Raw genomic sequence first — 22,084 nt, 5'->3', positions numbered from 1 at the left:
TTAGTTACATACTTTAGATAAGGTTCTATAGCTAGGGAGGTAGAGAGTTGATATATTGTCCTCACCATTGGTTTACTGAGCTCAGCCTCTTCCCTCTCTGTCTCTAACACGTTTCGGAAGTGCAACTTGACCCACCCTACATCCTCTTTCTTAAGGCCCTGTGGTAAAGAGTACAAGTCCGGACGCCCCAGCCTCGCGCATGCCGCTCTAACATACGCCAACCAGGGTATGCTGTCCGCTTTATCCAGGGCCATACAGTCTTTGAGTATGCGGTGATTCAACGTAATCTCCTCATTTGTCCAAGTTTTAACCCAGCATAACAGCGGGGACATTTTTAGGAGATCAGTGATGTAACCCAAGCCCACTTCATTGTGGATTGAATATGTAGGAGATGACTTTGGGAGTGACAACAGAGCTCGTATGAAGTTATTTTCGATAATTTGGATACCTGGGGATGAGACATAACCCCAAATATCTGCCCCGTAGGATGCAATTGCTACACATTTGGATTTATAGATACGAATCATGGCCTCCATAGGTCTCGAACCAAGTCTTTTAGAAAAGTGCATGAGAGCTGTAGTAGATCTAGTAACTCCATTTTCCTTCAGTTTCAACTGGGTACCCCAAGTTCATCTTTCGTCAAAGGTGACGCCTAAGTAACAAAAGAAAGGTACCCTCGATATGGATGTTTCGTTACAGCTAAAGGTTTTAAGCTTCATGTTTTTCTTACGAGAACCAGTAACCATGACATGGGATTTTGCTGTATTGATCTTTAGATCCAAGGCTTCCATAAACGATCCAAAATGATCTAACAGTCTTTGTAGGCCCGTACCTGTGCGGGCTATGAGGACGGCATCGTCCGCGTATAGGAGGACCGGAATAGGCACGTCCAGGGTAGCTAATTTCAGGGATTTGCCCAGGGAATTAATGTAGAGTGTAAATAGGAGAGGGGCCAGGATACAACCTTGTCTGACCCCTCTCCCAGATCTAAATTTCTCGGTACACCAACCTTCCCTTGTTACCCTGACTGAAGCAAACAAGTTCTGGTGGAGATCGTGCAAGAAATTAACCAAAGTAGTGTCCAAACCCAAGTCCCGCAAAATAAGCCATAGTTTAGAGCGATTATCCAAATCAAAGGCGGAGGATAAGTCCATGAAACCTAAATATAAAAGCCCCTCCTTCACCACAGTGTATTTACTAATGATAAGGTGAAGGTTTAAGCATTGGTCCATGGTCCCCCTATGTGCTCTAAAACCATACTGCAAATCGGAGAGAACCCCACTCTCTTCTAGCCAATCCCAGAGTCTTTATAGAATGACTCTGCCCAAGATTTTAACTGCAGAGTCCAACAAGGAGATTGGCCTGTAGCAGGCGGGGTCCCCCCTGTTCCCCTTCTTGAAAATAGGAACAATAATAGAGGTAGCCCATGAAGAAGGAAAACCAGCCGAAGGTATCGCATTGAAGACATTTGTTAGTATTTTTGACCAAAATTGCGGATACTGAATATAAAGATCGGCAGGGACCCCATCAGGTCCAGGAGCCTTACGTTTGCTTGTATTTTTAATCGCCCTTTCCACCTCAGTGATGTTAAATTCCATGTTCATGTTGTTTGGAACAAGGGCACTAACTGGGGAATTTGGAGCCGTGGTTTCATAGATCTGTTTGAAGTGGTGAAGCCATCTATCATCTTCAATCACACAGTCCATATCGGTTTTCCCATCCTCAGTAAAGAAAGGCTGATTGACAATGGCCCAAAATTTTTTGCTGTCTCTCAATACATCTGTGGCTAATAAACTGTCCCAAGCTTCCTCCTTAATTTGAGTCTTACGCTTGGTAAGTGCAGATTTGTATTCCTTTTTAAGGTTTGCCACTAATGTCCTATCTCTGGGTCTCTGTTTTAGTGCTTTCAACAGGGCACTATGCGTGTGCGAGCATTCCTTATTGAACCATTTGTGGATGTTCTTAATACCTTGTGCACCATTCCTTAACTCCAGGTTCTTAGAGATCCTTGTGCATATATCCACATAGGCGGCCACAACATCGGGACCCAAGGAAGTGGGATCTAAGCAGACTGCCATGTTTGCCTCAGTTTCCTGTGCTAATGTTTGGAAGAAATTTTCGGGGACAATCTTCTCCCACTTTATCCGCCTACCCTGGTCCTTCGTTAACAGATCTCTCGGAGCTGCCGCGCCTGTCTCGCTGCCATTTGCGAAACAATCTAGGTCCAGCGTTAGGAGGACGGGGTTATGGTCGCTAAAGATGGCAGTCACGACCCTGTACTCCAGTGCCTTCACTAAGACCCCTGCTGATACGAAGATGTAGTCAATGACAGTGTTTGCCTCTCTCCCAATAAATGTGGGCGCTCTATACTCGTTATTTCCTTGGCCTAGTTCAAATAGGTTTAAATTGGCAAGAAAGGTCTCGAGCCCCTCACCCTCCTTTGTGTGTTCAAAGTGGGGGATGCCCTCGACCGGTGATCCTCCATATCTATAATTGTAACAATCCCCCTCACAGGGGTGGATATTAAAATCACCCAGGATAACCATCTCTGGAAAGGAAGTACAATCGTGTCTATAGACTGACAGAAAATCTAGCAGGGAAGTTAAATGCTCATTCACAATAGCTAAGCCGCTTTAAGACCACCCCCTTTCCCCTCCCCCCATAACCCACCCCCACCCCAAATTTGAGATTTTTACCTTCTTGTACTGTATGCAGCAGTTCTTGTGGTGATCATCAAGCTCCCATAGACTTTCAGAGAAAACTGGACCAATTAAGTAAATATCTGGTACAGAATCACTTAATTGTTAATTATGGAAAAACTTGGGTCCCACAATTTGGGAGGAAACAATTCAAGTTTTCCTGGTCTCTGGGACTTTAAAGGTTAACAGTGGTTTATTGTGCAAGACAACCACAAAAGACGTGCTCATGAGCCATTTGCAGTTGCAGCTGTTGTGCAACAGCGATCATGTAACATGGCCTAGGAGGCCGTACTGCTTGTATCAGCAGGGCCTAAGTCACTTCTACTTGTAGGATTGCAAGAATCACTAATCCCAACAAGGAGGGAGGGACACCTGGACAAGTGCTAGCGTGGTGCTGGTCCACTAGTCCTCCAAATCCCCGGACTGAAAAGTGAAGCATGTCTCGTAAACAAAGCGTGTACTGGAGATGTCTCGTAGGGAGCTGTGCGTACTTGCAGGTGTAGGTCACAGCACAATCGAAGCAAGGCAGGGATGTTTAAAAATATAAAAACTGATCATCCCAGGTGTGCCAGAGCACATGGGTGGAGGGAAGAGCCTAGGTCCACAAATGCTTTGAGGCCTGAGGAAGCGGAGCTCGTGTGGCAGCCTCTCGGTCGCAGCATTAGAGGAGCTAAGGGAGGAGTGTAGCCGAGGCTGGTTTTCTGACAGTGGGGCTTTAGTCAGGATTGTGTGACCGACAACAAGCTGAGCACTGATAACTGCTCTCACCTGGTAGAGCACACTGTAAACCGTAAGCAGTGCCACAATGTGGTATTGGCTCGTACATCACCACAGTGTTGGCTGCGTCAGCTGTCTAGAAGGGATGCAGCACCAGCCACTCGGATGGGCACAGACCTCGGGTAACAGGTGAGCAGGGCTCCGGATGGAGGATTCGCCTTCTTGGTACCACAAGAAACAGCTGGCATGGTGAGATCACTGCACAGTCGCCTCAGAAGTTAAAGGCCTGGCTGGCAGAGTTTCCTGCGACTGTGATACTCGTGTAGCCTGGTTATGGCCTAGGTCTCAGCTAGCAACATCAGACGGGCGCAGCACTAGGATCGGATCCAGAGTAGGTTACAAAGATGAATGGCATGCCTGGGAGTAGGTGTGCATTAGTCTCCACTCGTAAAGGAGTGAGCTTTCCGCAATCTTGAGAAAGAGCAAGCAGCTCTTGTCATAGTCAAGTGCACACATCCGCTGCAAAAGAGGTCCCCAGGCTGCACCTTCACTCTGTGTGCTCGGAGGACAGGGTCCTAGAGGGGTAAAATTAGTGGGAAGAAGCACGTGGCCCAAGAGTTCTCTCCAGGCATGTCTAGCTGCATCACCGTGCTCCCCCCCCCCCCTCCCAAGAATACTAATCCTCGTCATCATGACGAAGGTATCGGCCACCAGAAACACTCCACTCTCCTTGTTCAGGGAGAAGAGAACATTGGTGGTGGTTTCATCATATTGGCAAAACTAGATGCTATATGACTAATTTTGTTGCCTAGTAGTAAAACATACTTGGGATGGCTTGGTTGGCTAGACCAGCTGTTTTATAATCCTCTGTCATTACTTTAGTCTGAACTTTGGTTTTCCCTCATGCACCTGGGCTCTTACAATCTACATTCAGATCGTTGGGACTTACGTTGTTTTAACCCCCCCCACCCCCAATTCCCCCCGGAATGGACAGTAATTATATCTGACTGAATAACCTGTGCTTATACTCAGTGTGCTAGAGCAGATTTAGATTACTGTATCCGTGAAAGTCATTCAAAAGTGCTACTTACCCAGCATGTTTTCTCCACCTGGAAGCACCAGACTACTTCATGACTTTTCAGTGTCTTTTTATTGACAGGATGAACGCACGAGTCCATTTGGGTTTAATATTGTAATTATTGGCTAATAAGTTATGCGTCCTTGTTCATGTTTTGGTTATATCTAAATTGGATGTGTTATTTAAATGTTACAATTGAATGGTAAATTGTGAAACTCAGTAGTATTTCTGTTAATATCAGCTCGAGACCGGACTTGAAATCAACAGGCTCTTGATACCGACACCAGTTTCCTCTAAGAGTGGACCAAAGAAAAAAGCCAAGAAGAAGTGTCCTGCGAAGGTACCCGCATTTGAAATGAAAGATAACGTTGTGCTGCTGTTCTCATTGGTGTTTTGCCCTAAATCCGATAAGTAGGTTCAGATGTTGGTACCATGTTTGCTCCCTGTTCCATAAGACTCAAGCCACACCCTACCGAGAGGCCCCGAGCAGGGTAAAACCAGTTTTGGATTGCTTGTGGTCCCTTCTGTTGAGGGGCCTCGTTGGGCAGTGTGGAATGGACTCCTCCCATGAGGAGCAGGGCCGCTACTGACTTTCGTAAGGTAGGTTTTATCTAGATTGGCATGGTGGGCAAAACACAATGGACTGGAATGCGGCCGAGCGATTCTCGGTGGCTGAGATTAATTCAAGCATTCCATCCATCACCTTGTAGTTGCAATTGTTCTGGTTTGTGACATTTCAAATTGTGATAGGTGCTATTATGGGTTACTTGTAACAACAAGAGAGGAAGGGAACGGAACACACGCTCCTACTCCCCTCGAGAGAAATCAAGGAAACAGACGAGCGTAATGCCAATAGAGACTAGAAAAAGAGCGCGAACATGCAGCGACCCTCACGGTAAGAGTAACCTGTGAGAAAAACCACATTAGGTAATTCAGAAAGCCCTCACTCACAAATCTAGTTGCTGACATGCTTCATCTTCGGACACCACCAGGAGTGGCCGAATGCCACCCTAGTGTGCTGCAATGCCAGGTTGCTGTGGAGCTGGTTTTTGTGATACGTGAGGGCTCACGCAGGTTCCAAGCGGGTGCCTAGCGTACAGAGTGTTGTGTGCCATTTCGCTACCACCCCCCTCCAGAGACCCATGGTGCTTTGATCGTTTGCACCTTCTAGTAAACTCTGTTCCACTCCAAAGTGACGGAATCCACATGCAGTGTTTTCTTAAGTCTTTTTTAACACTAGTAACCCCAGGCTAGGGTGGGCCTTAGTGCTCCCATACCACAGAGGTTCATCACTACACTTTATTCAATTGGTCCTGACGAATGCCTGATTAACTACTCACACATAGGCAGAAACATGTTGACCACACAGCAGGGATAAACCTGGACTTTGAATTTTGGTCCTTTATCCTACACCTCTGTTTTTATTTATGTCCAATTGGCAAAACGAATAAATTACCTTTTTGACACAATTTGGACATTTTTAACTCTCTTAACTCACTTAATTCACACTTCACGTATCACAAAAACGAGCTCCGCAGTAACCTGGCGTTGCAGCACACTGGGGTGGCATTCAACCTCTCCTGGTGGGGCCCGAATATGAAGCATGTCACCAACTAGGTTAGTGAGTGAGGGCTTTCTGAACAACATAATGTGGTTTTTCTCACAGGTTACTCTTACCGTGAGTGTCGCTACATGCTTGCTCTTTTTCTAGTCTCTATTGGTATTACGCTCCTCTGTTGTTTCCTTGCTATTCTGGGTTATCCATTTTTATGACAATCATTTGTTGCCTGGAATTTTCCTTGATAGTTTATTATAAATTGTCTCATTTGTTAGCAGGATATTAAAGTAAGATTTTTTTTCATAGCGTTTGTAATGTTGAATTATTTCTTAGCACTATTTGTTATTTCACTATCGCACCCAGTATAGCTGCTGTCCACGGGAAATTCATCAACCTCACATGTAAAGGGATGGGTCTGCCCAGTCCCTCTGCTGATGATGTCCATCGACAGCACAGTCACAGATATATTGTGGCATGCCACCTACGATGTACTGCTTATTCCTCTCTCTAATTCCACCAGCCGAGGCCATTTAGTCTTTCAAGCTGGAAGAAATTTCTTTCAAAAACTCTGTCATGGGCCTCCTTTTCCTCATGAAACTATCAGCCTTTCGAAGCACTTCAGACGGAAAAGTAGACCTGATCCCTCACTTCAGAAATGCTGAGAAGGGCCTATTACATATCCAGGGATCGGTAACCCTCATTTGGACACTCTTGGGTAACTCATTTCATTGCATATATGGGGCAGGAGAATTCCTTCAATTATTGCCCTGAAAGGATAAAAGGAGTAGGACTCTGTTGTATCTCAGAGGTTTTGGACCTAAACCAGTTAAGCTTGCTCTAAATGTTCAAGATGCTGAGTTTGATGATTGTGCTGGCAGCTGTCCAGAACAGGCTATGCTCAACCTTGAGGGCGAGCCAACATGATCAATACAGGCCCCTGCTATTCTGGTTCTTGCTTCCTCTTCTGTCTTTGGCAGGGTCTTGGCCTTCGTGGTGGAGTTTCTGCACCTAAACAGTTGCCACATTTGCACGGTGTCAAGAGGAAGTAGAGTCTGGTCTTTCTCCAGTACTCGCAACACTGTACAGTGTTGGGTTCTTAGCAAACTTCCTGCCTAGTCCTACTTGGTACCACCCAAATGGAACCAGTTCATTAGAACAATTATAGTCTCATCTGGTGAAATAATTAACTCCTCTAAGGAAAGTATTAGCTTGTACAAACTGGGGATCACTTGTAAACATATCGAACAGTGACAATCTGGTGATTCCTGAGGCTTCAAGTGTTGCAGGCATCTTCAATGATAGTGGGTACTCACTAGAACATTCCAATGGTAGGTTGTGCAGCTCCATGTGCTGGAACATTGTGACCAGTTGGAGCACATCCCAGGATGACCATCTCTAGTTTCAGCCTTGTGATTGTTAGCATGTGATCCAAAATAATCAGTAGGATGTCTCTTCTCCCTACCATGATCACTGTTGGTGGTCTCCACTAACTCTTTTAAGTGTGTGGTTGTAGGTACCTTTGCATCGCTGTCTTGTCATACATGCTTGCACATATTTTTGATGGACGCTATTTTCATAATGCAAGAAACTATTCTATCAGTGCAGAAATTGAAAGTGGTGGTGAATCACACAGATTGTACCTCGGAACTCTTCTTTTTGAGGTAACAAGGTATCACTTTCGGACCTGTGCTGTTCCGACTTGCAGTGGCATGGTGGAAATGGGCCTGGCAACTGGGCAAGTTCTTACTAGCTTCTAACACTGTGAGATTAAAAACACCAGAGCAGACGTTCTCGGTTAAACCCTTAAACACATTTTCAAGACCAGAGTACATTGGCCCATAGACATATCATTCACCCAATCACAAAGTGAGATCACTGCGCTTTTGGATGGTGGGGGCTTACAGAATAATAGAAGGTGGCTGATGTTGGATTGGAATGTGGGTGTTTTGTATGACTTCTCTTGGATTCCTCCAATTCTTAGAGAAGTGAGCGGAAGCTCAGGGTGCTCAGTTATCCCACTGACTCTACCTTATCCTCATCTAGTGTGGGTCTCACTTCCTCCTCTTGTACCACAATATTAAGCTAAGAATATTGACCTGAAATAATATTGAGCGCAAAATATCGACTTCCGTTGTATTGTCCTAAAAGGATTTACTATTCTTTACTCCCATGTGCCTTGACAATGTATATCTTCAAAGGTACATAAGTGTGAAATTAAATTTAGACTAGGACATTTGCACTTTTTTACACACCTTACTGGTATAATCAGCGTAAAACTTTGACTCGGTCAGTTGGGGATGTTTGGTTTTTCTAGTGTCAAAGGACTCAGAAGGGAGAGACAGTGGTTTGCAGTGATGTAAAGCTTCTGGCATGGAAGAGTTCCTTCTTGGTTGTCATGTCATAAAGCCACATGCAATAGTGAGCTGCAAACCGTTTGTGCCTCAGAACCTTTCCATGGGGACCGGATTTTTTCTAAGACTTTTCCCTCTTTTTTCATGAAAGTGCTGTTGGAGTTTAATCTGTCATTGTTATCCTGATGTTTATTTTCCTTTACCACCAACTGGGAGTTAAACACACCATGCACTCCTAATAGACATCTGATTTCTGGTACCTTCTTGTAAGTTTTTGAGACCATCATATGAGCTGAATGCGATGCACAGGCTACCGTTTCCAGTAAAATTATGCCATGAATCACTCATTCTGACGCCATTCATGGAGTGTAATTTCCATCCACTGTGCAACTTCCATCCAGTGTGCACGTTCCTTATGCTCTCCCTGCGGCAGTTAAAGGAAGCTCTAAGAAATGGTTTTGTCTCAGCCAAGGTGACCCTTCCAGCCATCTTCTTTCCTTTCTCGTTCTCAGTTTCTTTGGAATTTGTCAACGTTTAGCTATTGAAAAAGTCACAATATGAGTGTAGGATGAAGTTACCTTTTACACTAATTCATTACTGCTAATTTTTCGACTTTCTTTTTATAAGCTGTTCGTCGAACACCTCAGCCAGTCTTCAAAAAACAAAATCCTACAGATTGCGTTTTATTTTAGGGGGGGGGGGACTGCGGTTGGGAAGGGAACTAGTGCGTGTGCAAATATGTGCGTGGGTGGATAAAGATTACCTATGACCCGTGCATCCTTGCGTGACACTGTAATGCAAATTCTCGGCTGGCTGTTAAGCAGTTGACATTTGCTACTGAGTGATACTGTGCTCACCGACTGCTAGTGGCAGAGTCTACAGAGTGAGAGTGAGTTGCCATAAAGCTCATTTTATCTTTCTCTTGTCACCGGTGGAGTACCATTGAAATAGAGGCAAGAAGTTGATTAGCTCTGTTAGAAGCGGCAGCAGGGATGAGGGAATGTTTGGGGTGGGGAGGAGGGAAATGTTTCTCTTCATTACCATTGCTGATAAGGCATTTCACCAAAATGGCAGGCAATTGTAGCCTGATCTTTAAACATTGGCGTCCGGGTATCTGTTTTCTGAAGTCCTTGTTACTGTTAACCTCCTTTCCCCCGTTATCCCCCCAGAGTAGTTCTCTGGTGATAATTGCAGTCGGTCTGCTTCTACTGCAAGCGCTATGGTGTGCAAAAGGACTTATGAAACCTATTCCGGTCTCTTCCAGAAGAATGCTGACTTGAGGGAGGCTCCGCGGCAGCAGGTGTACCCAAAGGCCGGAGAACTTCCCTTTGTAGCAGGAAAGGTAGGCTTGTAGGCTTCTGTAGGGTGACCAGGCGTCCCCGTTTTACCAGGACGGTCCCTGTTTTTAACCAGCTGTCGCAGGAAATTTCAAGAAATTGAGGTCATGTCCCCGTTTTTTGAGAGGGTCGACTGAAAACGGTGGGAGGTGTTTTTTTATGTTTTACAAAGCAGGGATAGTTAGCAGTTGTTTCAAGAAAGCAATTTAATTAACAGGCAAGCTACTGGGCTTAAAATAGCATTTTATGTATGTTCTTACTGCCTGTTCTGTAATTCTCTGCTGAGGAGCGCTCTCATCGCTTGAATAAAAATTGTAGTCCTTCTTCTATTTTTGTGAAATGTCCCGGTTTTTGGCTTTAAAATTCTGGTCACCCTATGCTTATGGAGTGCATCTAGGCCAAGGCCGCACTGGGCTTTGCTCACTGTGAGGATGTGTGGGAAATGAAGAGCGAGAGAGAGAATGTGTATGGGGATGTGCCCAGCCTACCTAGAAGTACTATTCTTTCTCCTCCTACTTCAAACTGTATACTGAGGCAAATTCTACCTCAGAATCAAGAATTTAGGTTTAAAATACTTATATTACACTTGCCCGTACCTGTTTGGTGCTGAAAGAGGAGCATTGGCTGCACCCCCAGAATGTAAAAAATGTGTTTAATAATAAGGGCACTGATTTTAATATGTCGTCCTCGAAACACAATGCTCTTGTGTCTTTCACCTGTGTGTGATTATACTAAAAGATTGCTTGGAGAGGCCCAGGTTTCTGCTCTATAGATCTCAATCATAGGAACGCCCTGAACTAGTACTCGGATGAGGTTGCACTTACTGGTGCATCTGCCTTGAATATCTAAGGTGAAAGGACGTGTTCAAGGTACCGTAAGGCAACAGTGATAGTTAAAAGAAACTGTTAGTACTTCTACTTTCACCAGATGTCACAAAGCTGATAACCTTTTTAGGTGCTCGAACAATTTTTCATTGTAAAGCAAAATCGACTTGTGGGCACCAAACACATGCCACAAGTGCTTTTTAGACTCTGTATAAGGAAGAAACTCCGGAAACACTCTTGTGCTTTAGGAAAAGCAGAGGAAAATGTAATCTGGAATACTGGATTAATTAAGGCTCGTGGTCTAGAAAATTGCTGAATTAAGGCCTGTAGCTAAATAATGAGATCTGGTTCTCTCCCTGGCTCTCGTGCGTATGAAGCTGCAAGGCCTGTAGGACGAGCAAATGATTTTAAGGAGGAACCACAAAAAAAGTGTGGGCCTTTATTTTCGAATTTGATAATGGAAAATAGCACAGCCTCCTCCTACAGTCATTTTCTACGAGATTGCCTTCTAAACGAAAATCAAAGAACAAAAGCTTTTTATGTAAATCTATACAGAGATACTGCATAACCGGTGGGGTGCTGGTGTCAGAATGGTCCTGGGTTTTATACAGGATAGTCTTTAACACCACATTTCAAATCTAACTGCACTCCATAGATGCCTAAAGTGTATCCTTTAAGTGAATAAATTCATGTGGAAAACACTGAGATCTTTACCCCATTCATAGTGTGGCAGGAAAGAGAACACTTGCCCGTGCCTGAGTTTGTTTTTCCTCAGACATTGTAGGGATCCTCTATTCGTCATCGCTGCTGGAAAGAACATATGGGGAAAAAGGACCCTACAACCCATGCGTAGAACTTCTGTCGTCTTGAGGCACACCACAGGATGTATGGGCATGATTTGTCTTGCAGGGTCAGTGGTACTTCCTTGGTTCTAGATCTTATTCCCCACTTCTTCCTCATCCTAGTCAACTAGAAAAAAAGTGATCAAACTGCTGACAACTATCACATTCAGGTACATATTGATTTGGAAACTGTAAGAGAAATGAATGCGACACTGGGAGTGCCACTCTGCTGAGCACTCCTCCGAACACGTGCATTTTTCTGTCTACTGTTTTTGCTTCGGCTGGGCAGTTTCCTTTAAAAGGTGGCACAGCCAGCTGCCATCTTGGGTTTCACTCATGGCGGTAGGAGGAGCTCTTCCCTGAAGCCTTCCTGAGATCCCACAACACAATCCTGGAATGGGGAAAACCTGGGCCCAGTGAATGCAATGGATGGCAGCCCAGCGAGAGATGTCCTCACTGTCGCTCATGCGGCCATGTCACCTTGAAGAATGTACTTTCTTGTCCCACAGCCTACTGTCGAATCTGCTAGCATAGCAGTTTGTAACTGATGCTTTTGGGATTTATTTTTCTGACTGACAGCACAGATTTACTGTGAGGTGTAATTATCCCCACTGCAATAATAGTTCTGTTATTGAAATATTTACAAGTGGTACTGCAAATTCTTTGTCTTCCAAATAACCCACTAACATACGGTAGTGTGACTCTTTAGCTACTTCTGTCTGTAGTTAAAAAAAACTGCGACTAGCAATTTTCAAATGATTGCTGCACTCAAAGTATTGGTTTTTTAATTCGAAACAAATTAACTGTAAATGGTGAAAAAAAGCTTTTCTTTAGTCTACTACACTCTAAGTTCACTAATGGATTCAATTTCGGAAGAGTTTGTTGCTGCTGGTGATAATCTTGTGTTGCAGGGATTCTGCTCATGCACAGAACTATGCGCAGGAAACCAGGACCTCAGTGAAATGTGGTGTACCAAAAAACTCACCTCAGTACCCAGAACCCTTATCAGACTAGCATCAATGTCTCATTAGCTCTCCGTACTACAGCGAAGCTACCAATGATTAGACAACCCAGAACAAGCGACTTGGGGTACTCTCAGGAATGGTGGGAATCAAGAAAACTCTTTCGTTTTTATTCTCGTACAGTCCACAACGTGACTAATCAGAGACACGGAAAAGTTTAACATTTTTATTTTTAACTACGTGCTCTAAGATGCAGTATTTTGGCTAACATAAGCAGGCATATGATTAGAAATAATACAATCCGCATTGTTACAATTCCATAAAACACAAAGGGAAAAATCATGCTACAATGATAGTAGAAACAGGTCGTATAGCACCTTGTGAACCACCCTCCCCTGCTAGTTACTAGGTTTTATAATATTAGAAGTTCTCTTAGGCTTAAATGGGGAACCCCATACCTCCAAGATCAGCAGAGGTGAATCACATCTCAGGATCAGCAAAGCTCTCTTTCTCTGGAAAGGTTTTTTCTCCAAGTGCTCAAATCATGCATGCAGTGCAATATTAAAGGCACTAGAATTTCAGTTGGTTGCAGCTGTGTGCCTGTATCACAGCATGCATTGTTTTTATGACCTTGAAGACTTCTGCACGCAGTGTACAGACTAAGGTTGAGGTGTAAGTCTAGGGATGTGAAAAACAGACCATTCTCATGCGAGGAAAATCAAGCAGTGTACTTACAACAACAGTTACATGTAGTGTTGTATGCAAAAGCTGTGAAGTGGCAAAATGGCGTTTAAACTTCTAATACGCTTATGCTAACATAGCAATGTGTGCAAGCAGAGCCCTGTCTTCACTACACTCGTTTTAGATCTGCTATCTGTCCACATTGTGTAAGAAGGTGTCTGGTGGGTACAACGTGTTTATGCAGCTCCAAATGGCGGTACAATGATTTTTTTAAAATTAATATACTTTTTTCTGTAGGGGTTACGGCTTTGCATGCAGAAATGTTTTTTTTATGTAAGCAAATGGCGTTTTGTTAAATTATTCGGTCATCTTTATGTATGTGGTATTTCTATAGTGCGAACTGCTTCAAAAGTTAGAGGAGCATGGCATTGGTAGAGTATTTGAAAAAACTGCCCTGCATAACTGCGTTTCTGTCTTTGGTGAATGGGATGAAGTAACATGGATCAGATGTATGCTTGCCACTGCTGTCTTGATGAGCCCGAGGGCAAGAGAATGAGATTATTTTTAGGTTGTATGTTTGTGTCGTAAAACAGCACAACATTATGGATTGCGACGAAATGCACTCATCCTCACTTCTGCCTTGAATCTTAATCAGGTTATCGGATGTATTTTGCCTTACTCATACCTATGGTGACCCTGAAAAGAGTATAGTTTTTTTTTACCTCTAGTGCTAAAGCTGGTAAAACTAGGAGCCACTTACTAGCAGGACCTTGATATTTTCACATTATTTTCCTGAATAATTGAGAAAATGTTTATTTTTAACTCTCTATATAGTCCCTCAGTTCAAGCCACTCTCTGAGCGCGAATGTGCAGACTGTACTTCACATGATCAAGCACCAGAGTCCGCGGGTCAGCCAGCCGCCTCCCGGTGCACCTGGGCGTAGACCTTTCCGAGCCGCCTCTGCAGGGAGGCCCATCTCCTCGTCGTCCACATCTTCATCCACCGGTGAAGGGTTAGCTGATGTCCTGTTGTCGCTGCAGGATGAACTGGGCCAAATGAGTTTGTGAGTACGATTTTAGATTAATACTTTGTGATGAATGACCATTAAATATTTTCTTGCATAGTTTTATTTTCAGGTTAGCACGCTTTGAATCTGGTCAGCAATTCCTCTATTTGGAAGGCACACAAAAATAGCTCCGGAATACCATGCTTAATCGGGACTAACATTCGTTCTTTGCCAGAAAAACATTACGTTCTAGGCACTTGCCGCAACACCATGCTGGCACTACGATGTATGAAGTGAACACAAGGAGATGATGGACTGAGTGCTAAAACTTTTCAGACAATCACCCCCAGTCACAGATCTGGGTTGAATCCCTCATTCTTTACCTCACTTCGCCACCTCAGTTCAGGCCCAGCTATATGCAAATCCGTCTTGACCCTGTGGCTCATGGGAACAGTCCAGCCAAACTGTCAGGCCAGATCTTCCCTGAACCGGAAACAACCATCCTGGGACCGATTTCTGGGTAACACCCTTCTTCAGACTGGCTAGCTTGAATCCAGTGGCAAAGTGAGCAAGGGGCCCATGTCTGGGCATACCCTGCCAACTTAGGACGAACAAAGCAAACACAAGGAGATGATGGACGCAACGCTGAAACTCACCCCCAGTCAGAGATTTGGGTTGAATCCATCATCATACGTGGGTCCCGGGCTCAATGTGCTACTGGAATCAAGCTATCTGGCTGATGAGGGGTGAACCCAGAAACCGGACCTAGGATGCTTGTTTCTGGTCCAGGGAGGACTTGGCTTGGAAGTTCGGGTTGGACTGTTCCCGTGAGGCACAGTCAAGACTGGTTTGCATATGGCCAGGTGTAAACTGGGGTGGCATGGTGAGCAAAAGAATGTTGGACTTAACCCAGATCTGGGGATGAATGTTTTGATTTGTTCTGTCCTTCAATTGTGTCTTTTGCTTTCTCGTCCGAAGTGCGCCTGGTATGCCCAGACGTGGGTCCCGTTTTCACTGTGCCACTGGATTCAAGCTATCCTGGCTGATGAGGGGTGGAACCCCAAAACCGGTCCGAAGATGCTTGTTTCCAGTCCAGGGAGGACCTGGCTTGGCAGTTCGGGCTGGATTGTTCCAATGAGGCACAGCGTCAAGACTGATTTGCTTATGGCCAGGTCTAAACTGGGGTGGCATGGTGATCAAAAGAATGATGGATTTAACCCAGAGCTCATGACTGGGGGTGAACGTTTTTTTTTTTTCTGCATTCAGTCTATCTATTGTGTTTCTTTGGCACTACGATGTATGGCTGTCAGCCAAATACAGGATAAAGGACCAAACTATTCATCTGAGTCCTCAAAGCTAGAAACGCTAAACTTATTGCATCTTTCCCAACTGTTTGTATGCAAACTCACTTTCTATGCTCTGACCAATTATAAATGTCTTAGCTGTTCCTTTACCATCTTGTGCACCCTTTAAGCTACTCGGACCCCACCTCTGCAATGCAGAGCCCCCCTCCTTCTAGAAATTAAAAAGCACTCCGCCTAGGTGTTTCGGACCCACAATAACAGACAGTGACTCCCATATTGTCTACAAACAGCCAAATTGCCATGAAACCTTCCTGTTCTCCCCAACCTGAATATAAAAAGATGATGTTATCAGTAATTACTTGTTTTCTTAATTCTTTACTGCATATGCTCCGCTGGCTGTAAGTATGTTGCTTACCACTGAACACCCACCATCATCTCTATATGCACCCCCACCCCTCCCACCTTAAACGTAAAGCTTATTTTCTATCTACCTCACTTAGTTAAAATACTCCCTAAAGCTTCGGTAATCATTTTAATTTTGCAGATTATAACTAAGACTCCCGGTTTTCCGTTTAAACAGAATTTTACATATAAATGCAGACGGAAAACGTTTTTAGGTCTCGCGACCTATCGATAAGCGCATCGAGCGGAGCGAGAATTTAAGTGGCGAAAATCTTCTTCAAACCACGGGCTTTCAGCCCCGCGGTTTTCATGCAGTTCACGTGAACCACGTGATTAAACATGCACGCGCATCAGCAGCATTTCTCCTCCAGGCTCGCAAAAGGCTCTCCTCCCTCCCCACATCAAAGTCATCAATCACCCTCCCACAGGCTTTCCCAGCGCTGTCCCGCCCCCTGCTTCACGCCCAGGCCATCTGTTCCCTGCCAGACCTCGTTTAACTTTTTCCCTGCTTGCCTCTCCCCCGCCCCCCCTCCCCCACCACAGCAATGCCGAGGGCTGGTTTCACTTTCAGCACGGAAGACTTGCCTGCTTTGCCAACGCTTGTTTTTATTAATTTTTTTTATTCAATGCTTGTTGTTTTCGTCTTCTTTTTCATGCCCCATGTGTGTACATGTACTGGCGGTCTGCTTGAGTATGGTTGCAGGTGGAAGATATTTCATCGGTTTACAGAAGGACGCATTCATCTCGTGTAAGCACACATTTGAGCCACAGGATATTGAGCCAGCTCGCACGAGGGAGGTCCGCTTGGGCCACCTTGTTTATTTATTTACTTAGTTGCACAAGCGTGGTCCGCTTCGACAGTGCTTGTTTATTTATTTAATGACTTAGTTGCACAAGCGCAGTCCGCTTCGCTCTCGTGTCTCTTTCCTGCTCTCTCTCTCTCGTGGTTCTGTTTAATATCCGTCTCCTTAAGTCTTGCTCCCTCCTCTCTTTCTCGCTTCTTTCAGTCTCTCTTCCAGTCTTGCCGTTTTGTCTCTCTCTCGCTTGTTCTCTCTCTCTTGCTGTTCCCTCTCTTGCTCTCCTCTCTTTCATTCTCACTTTTCTCACTTTTATTCTCGCTCTTTTTTATTCTCGCTCTTTTTTATTCTTGCTCTTCTCTTTCATTCTCGCTCTTCTCTTTCATTCTCGCTTTTCTCGCTTTCATTCTCGCTTTTCTCGCTTTCATTCTCGCTCTTCTTTCATTTTAGCTCTTCCCTCTCTCTCTCTCCTGCTCTTTTCTCTCCCTCTCTCTCTCTTTCAGCCTCCCTCTACCGGCACTCACTTGATCTCTTAAACACACAGAGCTCCGTCTTCAGCCCATGCCTTTAACAGGCGAGTGAGGCGGGGGAGAGATGCCCCAGCGGGCTGTTACCACCAGTGCCTCCACTGAGCGGCACTGCCTCTTTAGTAGCGTATATCGTCCACGGACGATGTGATGACTGGTTCATGCTGGCTTTTATTTTACAAAAGCTGAAATTAAGCATAATGAGTGAAACATTGAATTGCATTTGTTTTCAAGTTTAGCCCCTTTTACACTGAGGCAGATTGTCAGAGGCTGCTCATTCAGTCACAATTCCTCCGGTGTTCCAGAGCGAGCCCAGCACGCAGGCCGCTGTTCTGCTTATAACCGAAGGGTGTACGTCTGGCACAGGGGCAACTAAAACAGTTGCCAATCGCTTGGGCTATCAATTTCATTCAGGATCATCTTGGGTTGAAGTCCCTTAATTGTTACATTTTCCAGAGTTAAGTAGATGAGCAGGGTGCCTTCTGATAAATTGAAAGTGTAATTTTTGTACAGGTTTGTGCACCAAATTATTACTAGCTCAATGGCTTTGTTGTAATGCTGTAATAATGTGGAAGTGCAGTGAGTTACACAAAATGAGGGGCCTCACTGCAAAATATGGTCATTCGTAAACACTGTGGGTTGTATGTTTTCTAAAGCCCTATGCCCCACTTGATTTCGACCCTCTCACCCTCTTGGTTGATCTTGTTTGGTATTTTGTAGCCACAGAGACCAAGTTATTTTAAAACCTACATAAGAACTAAGCCCTACCATCATCGGCTCTTCAGTGTTAAGATTGTTGAACCGGTTTAAGGGAGATCGTTGACTGCAACTTTATAAGTAACTGCCTTTATGTTGAGCCTCTGAATTTATAGTAATCTAAATTGTAGTGACTCCAGAGCCAAGTGTAGGTTGCAACAAGCAGCACTCTCGATTGTACATCTATAATGCATGGCTGTATGCAACAGTTCAACTTTTAAAGATAGGATGTTTCTGCATCCCGTGTTTAGGTAATCTTACAATGGCTAAAAGGGCAGTAAAATAAAAACACCTGTGGCTGTAGGATTTCACTTATCAATGCCCATTAAACAAGCATCCAGCCTTGACTATTTTTTTCCCCGATATGTCTATCACTGTCTACGCCCTTTCGCAGTCTGTTGTTAATTTTGTGGTCTGGAAGTAGTGGGGCTTTATGCTAAGCTGCCCTTTGGATGTGTTCCTCTATTGCAGCATCTTTCTTTTGCCATATTTCTTATTTATGCAGTGTCCTCAACAGCAAATGTGGCTAAACGCATTGGAGTGTTTTGCATAAGCACCTATTACATTACACAAGGTCAGATCCTGCGTATCTTTTGTATGTATTTATTTAGTTACTTCTGCTGGAAAGTGCATTGCTAAACACGTATAAGGTCCCAAAGGCCACTGCAAATCAAAACACATAGGTAACACATACAATTCTGACAACATAAAATAACAACATATCACATACATACACTCAGTAATACATAGCTATAATACAATACCATTAGCAAAGCAAATGGCTTTAACTTAAAGGCAAGACCTGTTCGCAGTAGGAAAGTTGGAGCTATTGGTTTTGTAAATGACAAAGCCCTTTATGTTTTTAAAATGAAAACAAAAATAAAAGGCATTGTTATTTGCAATTGTAATTGCTCCAACTTTCCTACTGCGAGACCTATTGGCAACGCCAGTGCTTGTTTCCTTCGTCTGTATTTATAAATTTAAACGGAAAAATACTGACAAACCAGACAAAGTGCTTCAGCTCAGGGTTGCCTTATCTGATGCATAGAGGAATGCAGGCTGCTCTCTGCACATGAAAGGCACCCTGCTAACAGGGCGGACTCTTCGTGCCGCATTTGGCACTCTCCCTTCACAGGTCATTCATCACTCATCAGGCCCCGTGGGGGGCGTGGGGTAGTCATGAAACATCCAGCATGCTCTCCCCGTATCTCTTATGGGTGTGTGAAGCGTTTAATTGACTGATAGTGCTCCGCTTTATTACGGTGAGCTTGGACAGTGTTGATAACTGTTGCTTCTGCCTCCGGGTGCCTTCCCCTTTTGTAATGTGCATTCCTTTACTTGGGTCCGCTCTTTCAGTGGCCTCTTGTCTACAGGAACTACTCCGCTTCCAGTTTGTAAACTTGGACTACTAGGAAGGTGAAATAGGTGGCCTTGAATACGAGAACAACAAAGAAACAACTCAACTGCTTATTGTAATCTTCAATACAACACGGGAATCTTCATTACAGCACTGCTGAACAGAACCAGGAGAGTGGCGAGCAGCGGTGTGGCATGCTGCATTGACCTTATGGAAACAAGGAAAATGCCCCAGCTCCAAAAAACATGTTTGGTACTATCAGCGGTTGAACGGGTTGTTCGCATCCATTAGTGCCCCTGCAAACGCTACTTTCCTGATAGTAATACGCCTGGTGGGGAGAGAAAAGAGATAATTGGTTTAATATGAAGCATAATGCAAAATTAAAGGTTTTGGGGAGGAGTGGGGGGGGGGGCACCTTATATTCTCCTAAGTGAAAGATATTCCCAACTAGGTTCCTGGAGGGCCTCATCATTTTTTGTTACATATTTATGCAAAGTCACGCCCTTCTCGTCATTCGCAATGTTCAGGAAGAATCCCTACCCTTTTTACCTGCCTCTTCCCATGTTCATAAGGGAGAGTGCCCCTCAGCTCCAGGAATGCAGTGGCCATGCATATTGAAGATCACTATACCCTGCACTGGCTACTTTCGGGGCTGAAAAGACGGAAGGGGCTCTCTGGTTACATGGCACCAAAGATGCCTCAGGAAGAAGGTGCCAAAGCATACGAAGAGATAAAATTGAACTGGCGCTCGGGTAAATATCTCCAATAGCTCTGGGCCCAGTTCCATTGTACTTTGTGTTGGCTCTGGGTGAAGAATGTTTCTGATGTTGAAACAAAGCATTTCGCACCCTCCTCCCCTCAAAAATATGTACACTCACCTTGCGTTTTAGCAAGTTATAAATAGCTATTTATCACAGTATACGTTAGAAAATGATCTCCTCCGTTTAAAAAAATGGAATAAAAATCTGTCATAATAATTCCTATGTTGGTCTAAATAATCACAGCGAAGTTGTTCTGCAATGAGAAAAAATAATGGGTTGCTCCCTCAAAGATACAGCTTGACATTTGACATCTGTCTTTGAATGCACAACCCTAGGGTATACAGCTCCACAGTAAAGGTTTCCTCATGCAAGTTACTCAGGGTCTGTTTAGGCCCATGTTCTCTTTAAATTATTTTGCCAACTTTTCAGATGAATGTATTGTGTTTACTTAATTTGTATATATAAATATATCTAAACCATAACATCTGAGTGCAAGTGTGCAGTGCATATTTAAATAAATATGGAAAAATACTAGCTGCAGCGTATTTTTTTTGCTTGCCACAAAAATAAATGTGGATAAATACAGAAAAAATTACCCAAAAATAAATATGGATAAATACAGACGGAAATGTAAAAAAAAAAAAAATACCATAAAACCGGGAGCCCTAATTATAACTAGTAAATAATTCGGGTAAAACGTCAAGTGAAATTCATATCCTGTTTCTGTGGCAGTGATTGATCTTTTGAAAATGTTTGAGGATGTTTGTATTGGTAACATTTGTATAAGTTTAAGGATTGCGACGTGCCATGCGAGCAAGCTCTAGTCAGTCCTGCCACCTTGTGGGCAGCCTAGGAACTGTTTTCCTCGCAATGGTAGTGTTTTTAGGTCTGTCATACATAACAAGACACTTTTGATTCTACTAAAATTGTATGTATAATTTACCACCCCTCTTAATCCATCGGTCTGTTTGTGTCATTCATATTTTTCTTATACCCTCTTACACGTGTTGAGGGCCTGGCAGCTTCCTCAGTATGAACGTTTTGGGGAAAAAAAAGGCAAAATCAAACCAGCATTGGCAAAACAAAAAGGTTGGCCGCAGCCAATGCCAAACCCACAGGTTTTGCCAATGCTTTTTTATAATATATTTAAAAAATGCTTTACTCCCAAGCCATTTTTTCGCCTGCCACTCGAGAGTTTGAATATGTCGAATACATTCTCACCGTGAGTTTCTGATCCTCCTAAACTAGTACATTTGTCTGCATGTTCAGGATCACGGAACACGCTTCTTAATATGGATGTTTTCAAATGTGAAAATCATTCAAACCTAAAAACGTGTACACATAAGGCAACTCTTTCTGTTTCTTTTGTCAAAATCAATGGTCCTAGTAAAATAACATGGGGTTTGGTGCGTCTGTGGACACATTGTGCATGAGTGGAAAGCTGACAAAACCACTTTCAGGGATTTGGACGCAGCCTTATGCCGTCATCCATGAATGTCAGCTCGGCAGTGTGTTCTTGTAGGTCAGTTCGACAGAAGATTACACATGACCACGTTCAAAGTAGTGATCATGCTCCACCGGTAAGTGGAAGGTGGATTTATGAGTCCAGGGTGAATATACCCGATGGAGAGGAACCCTTCCATTTCCATTATTTAAATATCTGAAAATGATAAATAGTGGAATAGAAGAGCAAGGTTATTCTGGCCTGTGAAACTGGATGTGCGCTGCATAGCAGCTAGATAATAGTGCACGAGGAGGCTGTTCTGGAAGACGAGTCTATGGTGTAATGCTAAGCGAATGAATATATTGATCTGCAGCTGGTGGCTGTGCAAGTGTCTGCAATGGGCATTGTAGGAGTTCCTTTCCCTCTGGAAGAGTGAACTCTGGTTTCACTCAAGGGCCTCTCGAGTATATGGAGTTGAACACTATAAACCTAGTTATTGACAGTTTTGAGGAAGTCGAACCTGGGCAAATAGTTGTGTGAATGATAAAGAGCAGTTTGTCCTTGGGCTCTGTCTAAATTGTACTGCAGGATCTTCTTTACAACGAAAGTGATGGAAGAATTTGGAAAGAAAGTTGGATGCGAAATAGCACCGGTGTCATATGGAATGAATGTCAGAATGG

General features: G+C 43.9%; 1 protein-coding gene across 4 annotated transcripts in view; it reads left to right on the top strand.

Annotated features, from left to right (window-relative positions):
• CEP57L1 (centrosomal protein 57 like 1) overlaps positions 1 to 22,084 on the top strand; it is a 139,877-nt gene that overhangs the window by 90,391 nt on the left and 27,402 nt on the right. For 3 of the 4 annotated variants that reach the window (XM_086926674.1, XM_086926676.1, XM_086926675.1), the window contains 3 exons: positions 4,736 to 4,834; positions 9,668 to 9,745; positions 13,884 to 14,113. In XM_086926674.1, coding sequence (XP_086782800.1) covers positions 4,736 to 4,834; positions 9,668 to 9,745; positions 13,884 to 14,113 — 407 coding nt within the window. The remainder of the gene's footprint in view (positions 1 to 4,735; positions 4,835 to 9,667; positions 9,746 to 13,883; positions 14,114 to 22,084) is intronic. The other variant, XM_086926677.1, reaches the window with a different exon arrangement.

Source organism: Lissotriton vulgaris, chromosome 6 (genome assembly GCF_964263255.1).
Source record: "Lissotriton vulgaris chromosome 6, aLisVul1.2, whole genome shotgun sequence".
Lineage (NCBI taxonomy): Eukaryota > Metazoa > Chordata > Amphibia > Caudata > Salamandridae > Lissotriton > Lissotriton vulgaris.
Note: the sequence above shows the minus strand (reverse complement) of the source record. Positions and strands in the feature narration are given on the sequence as shown.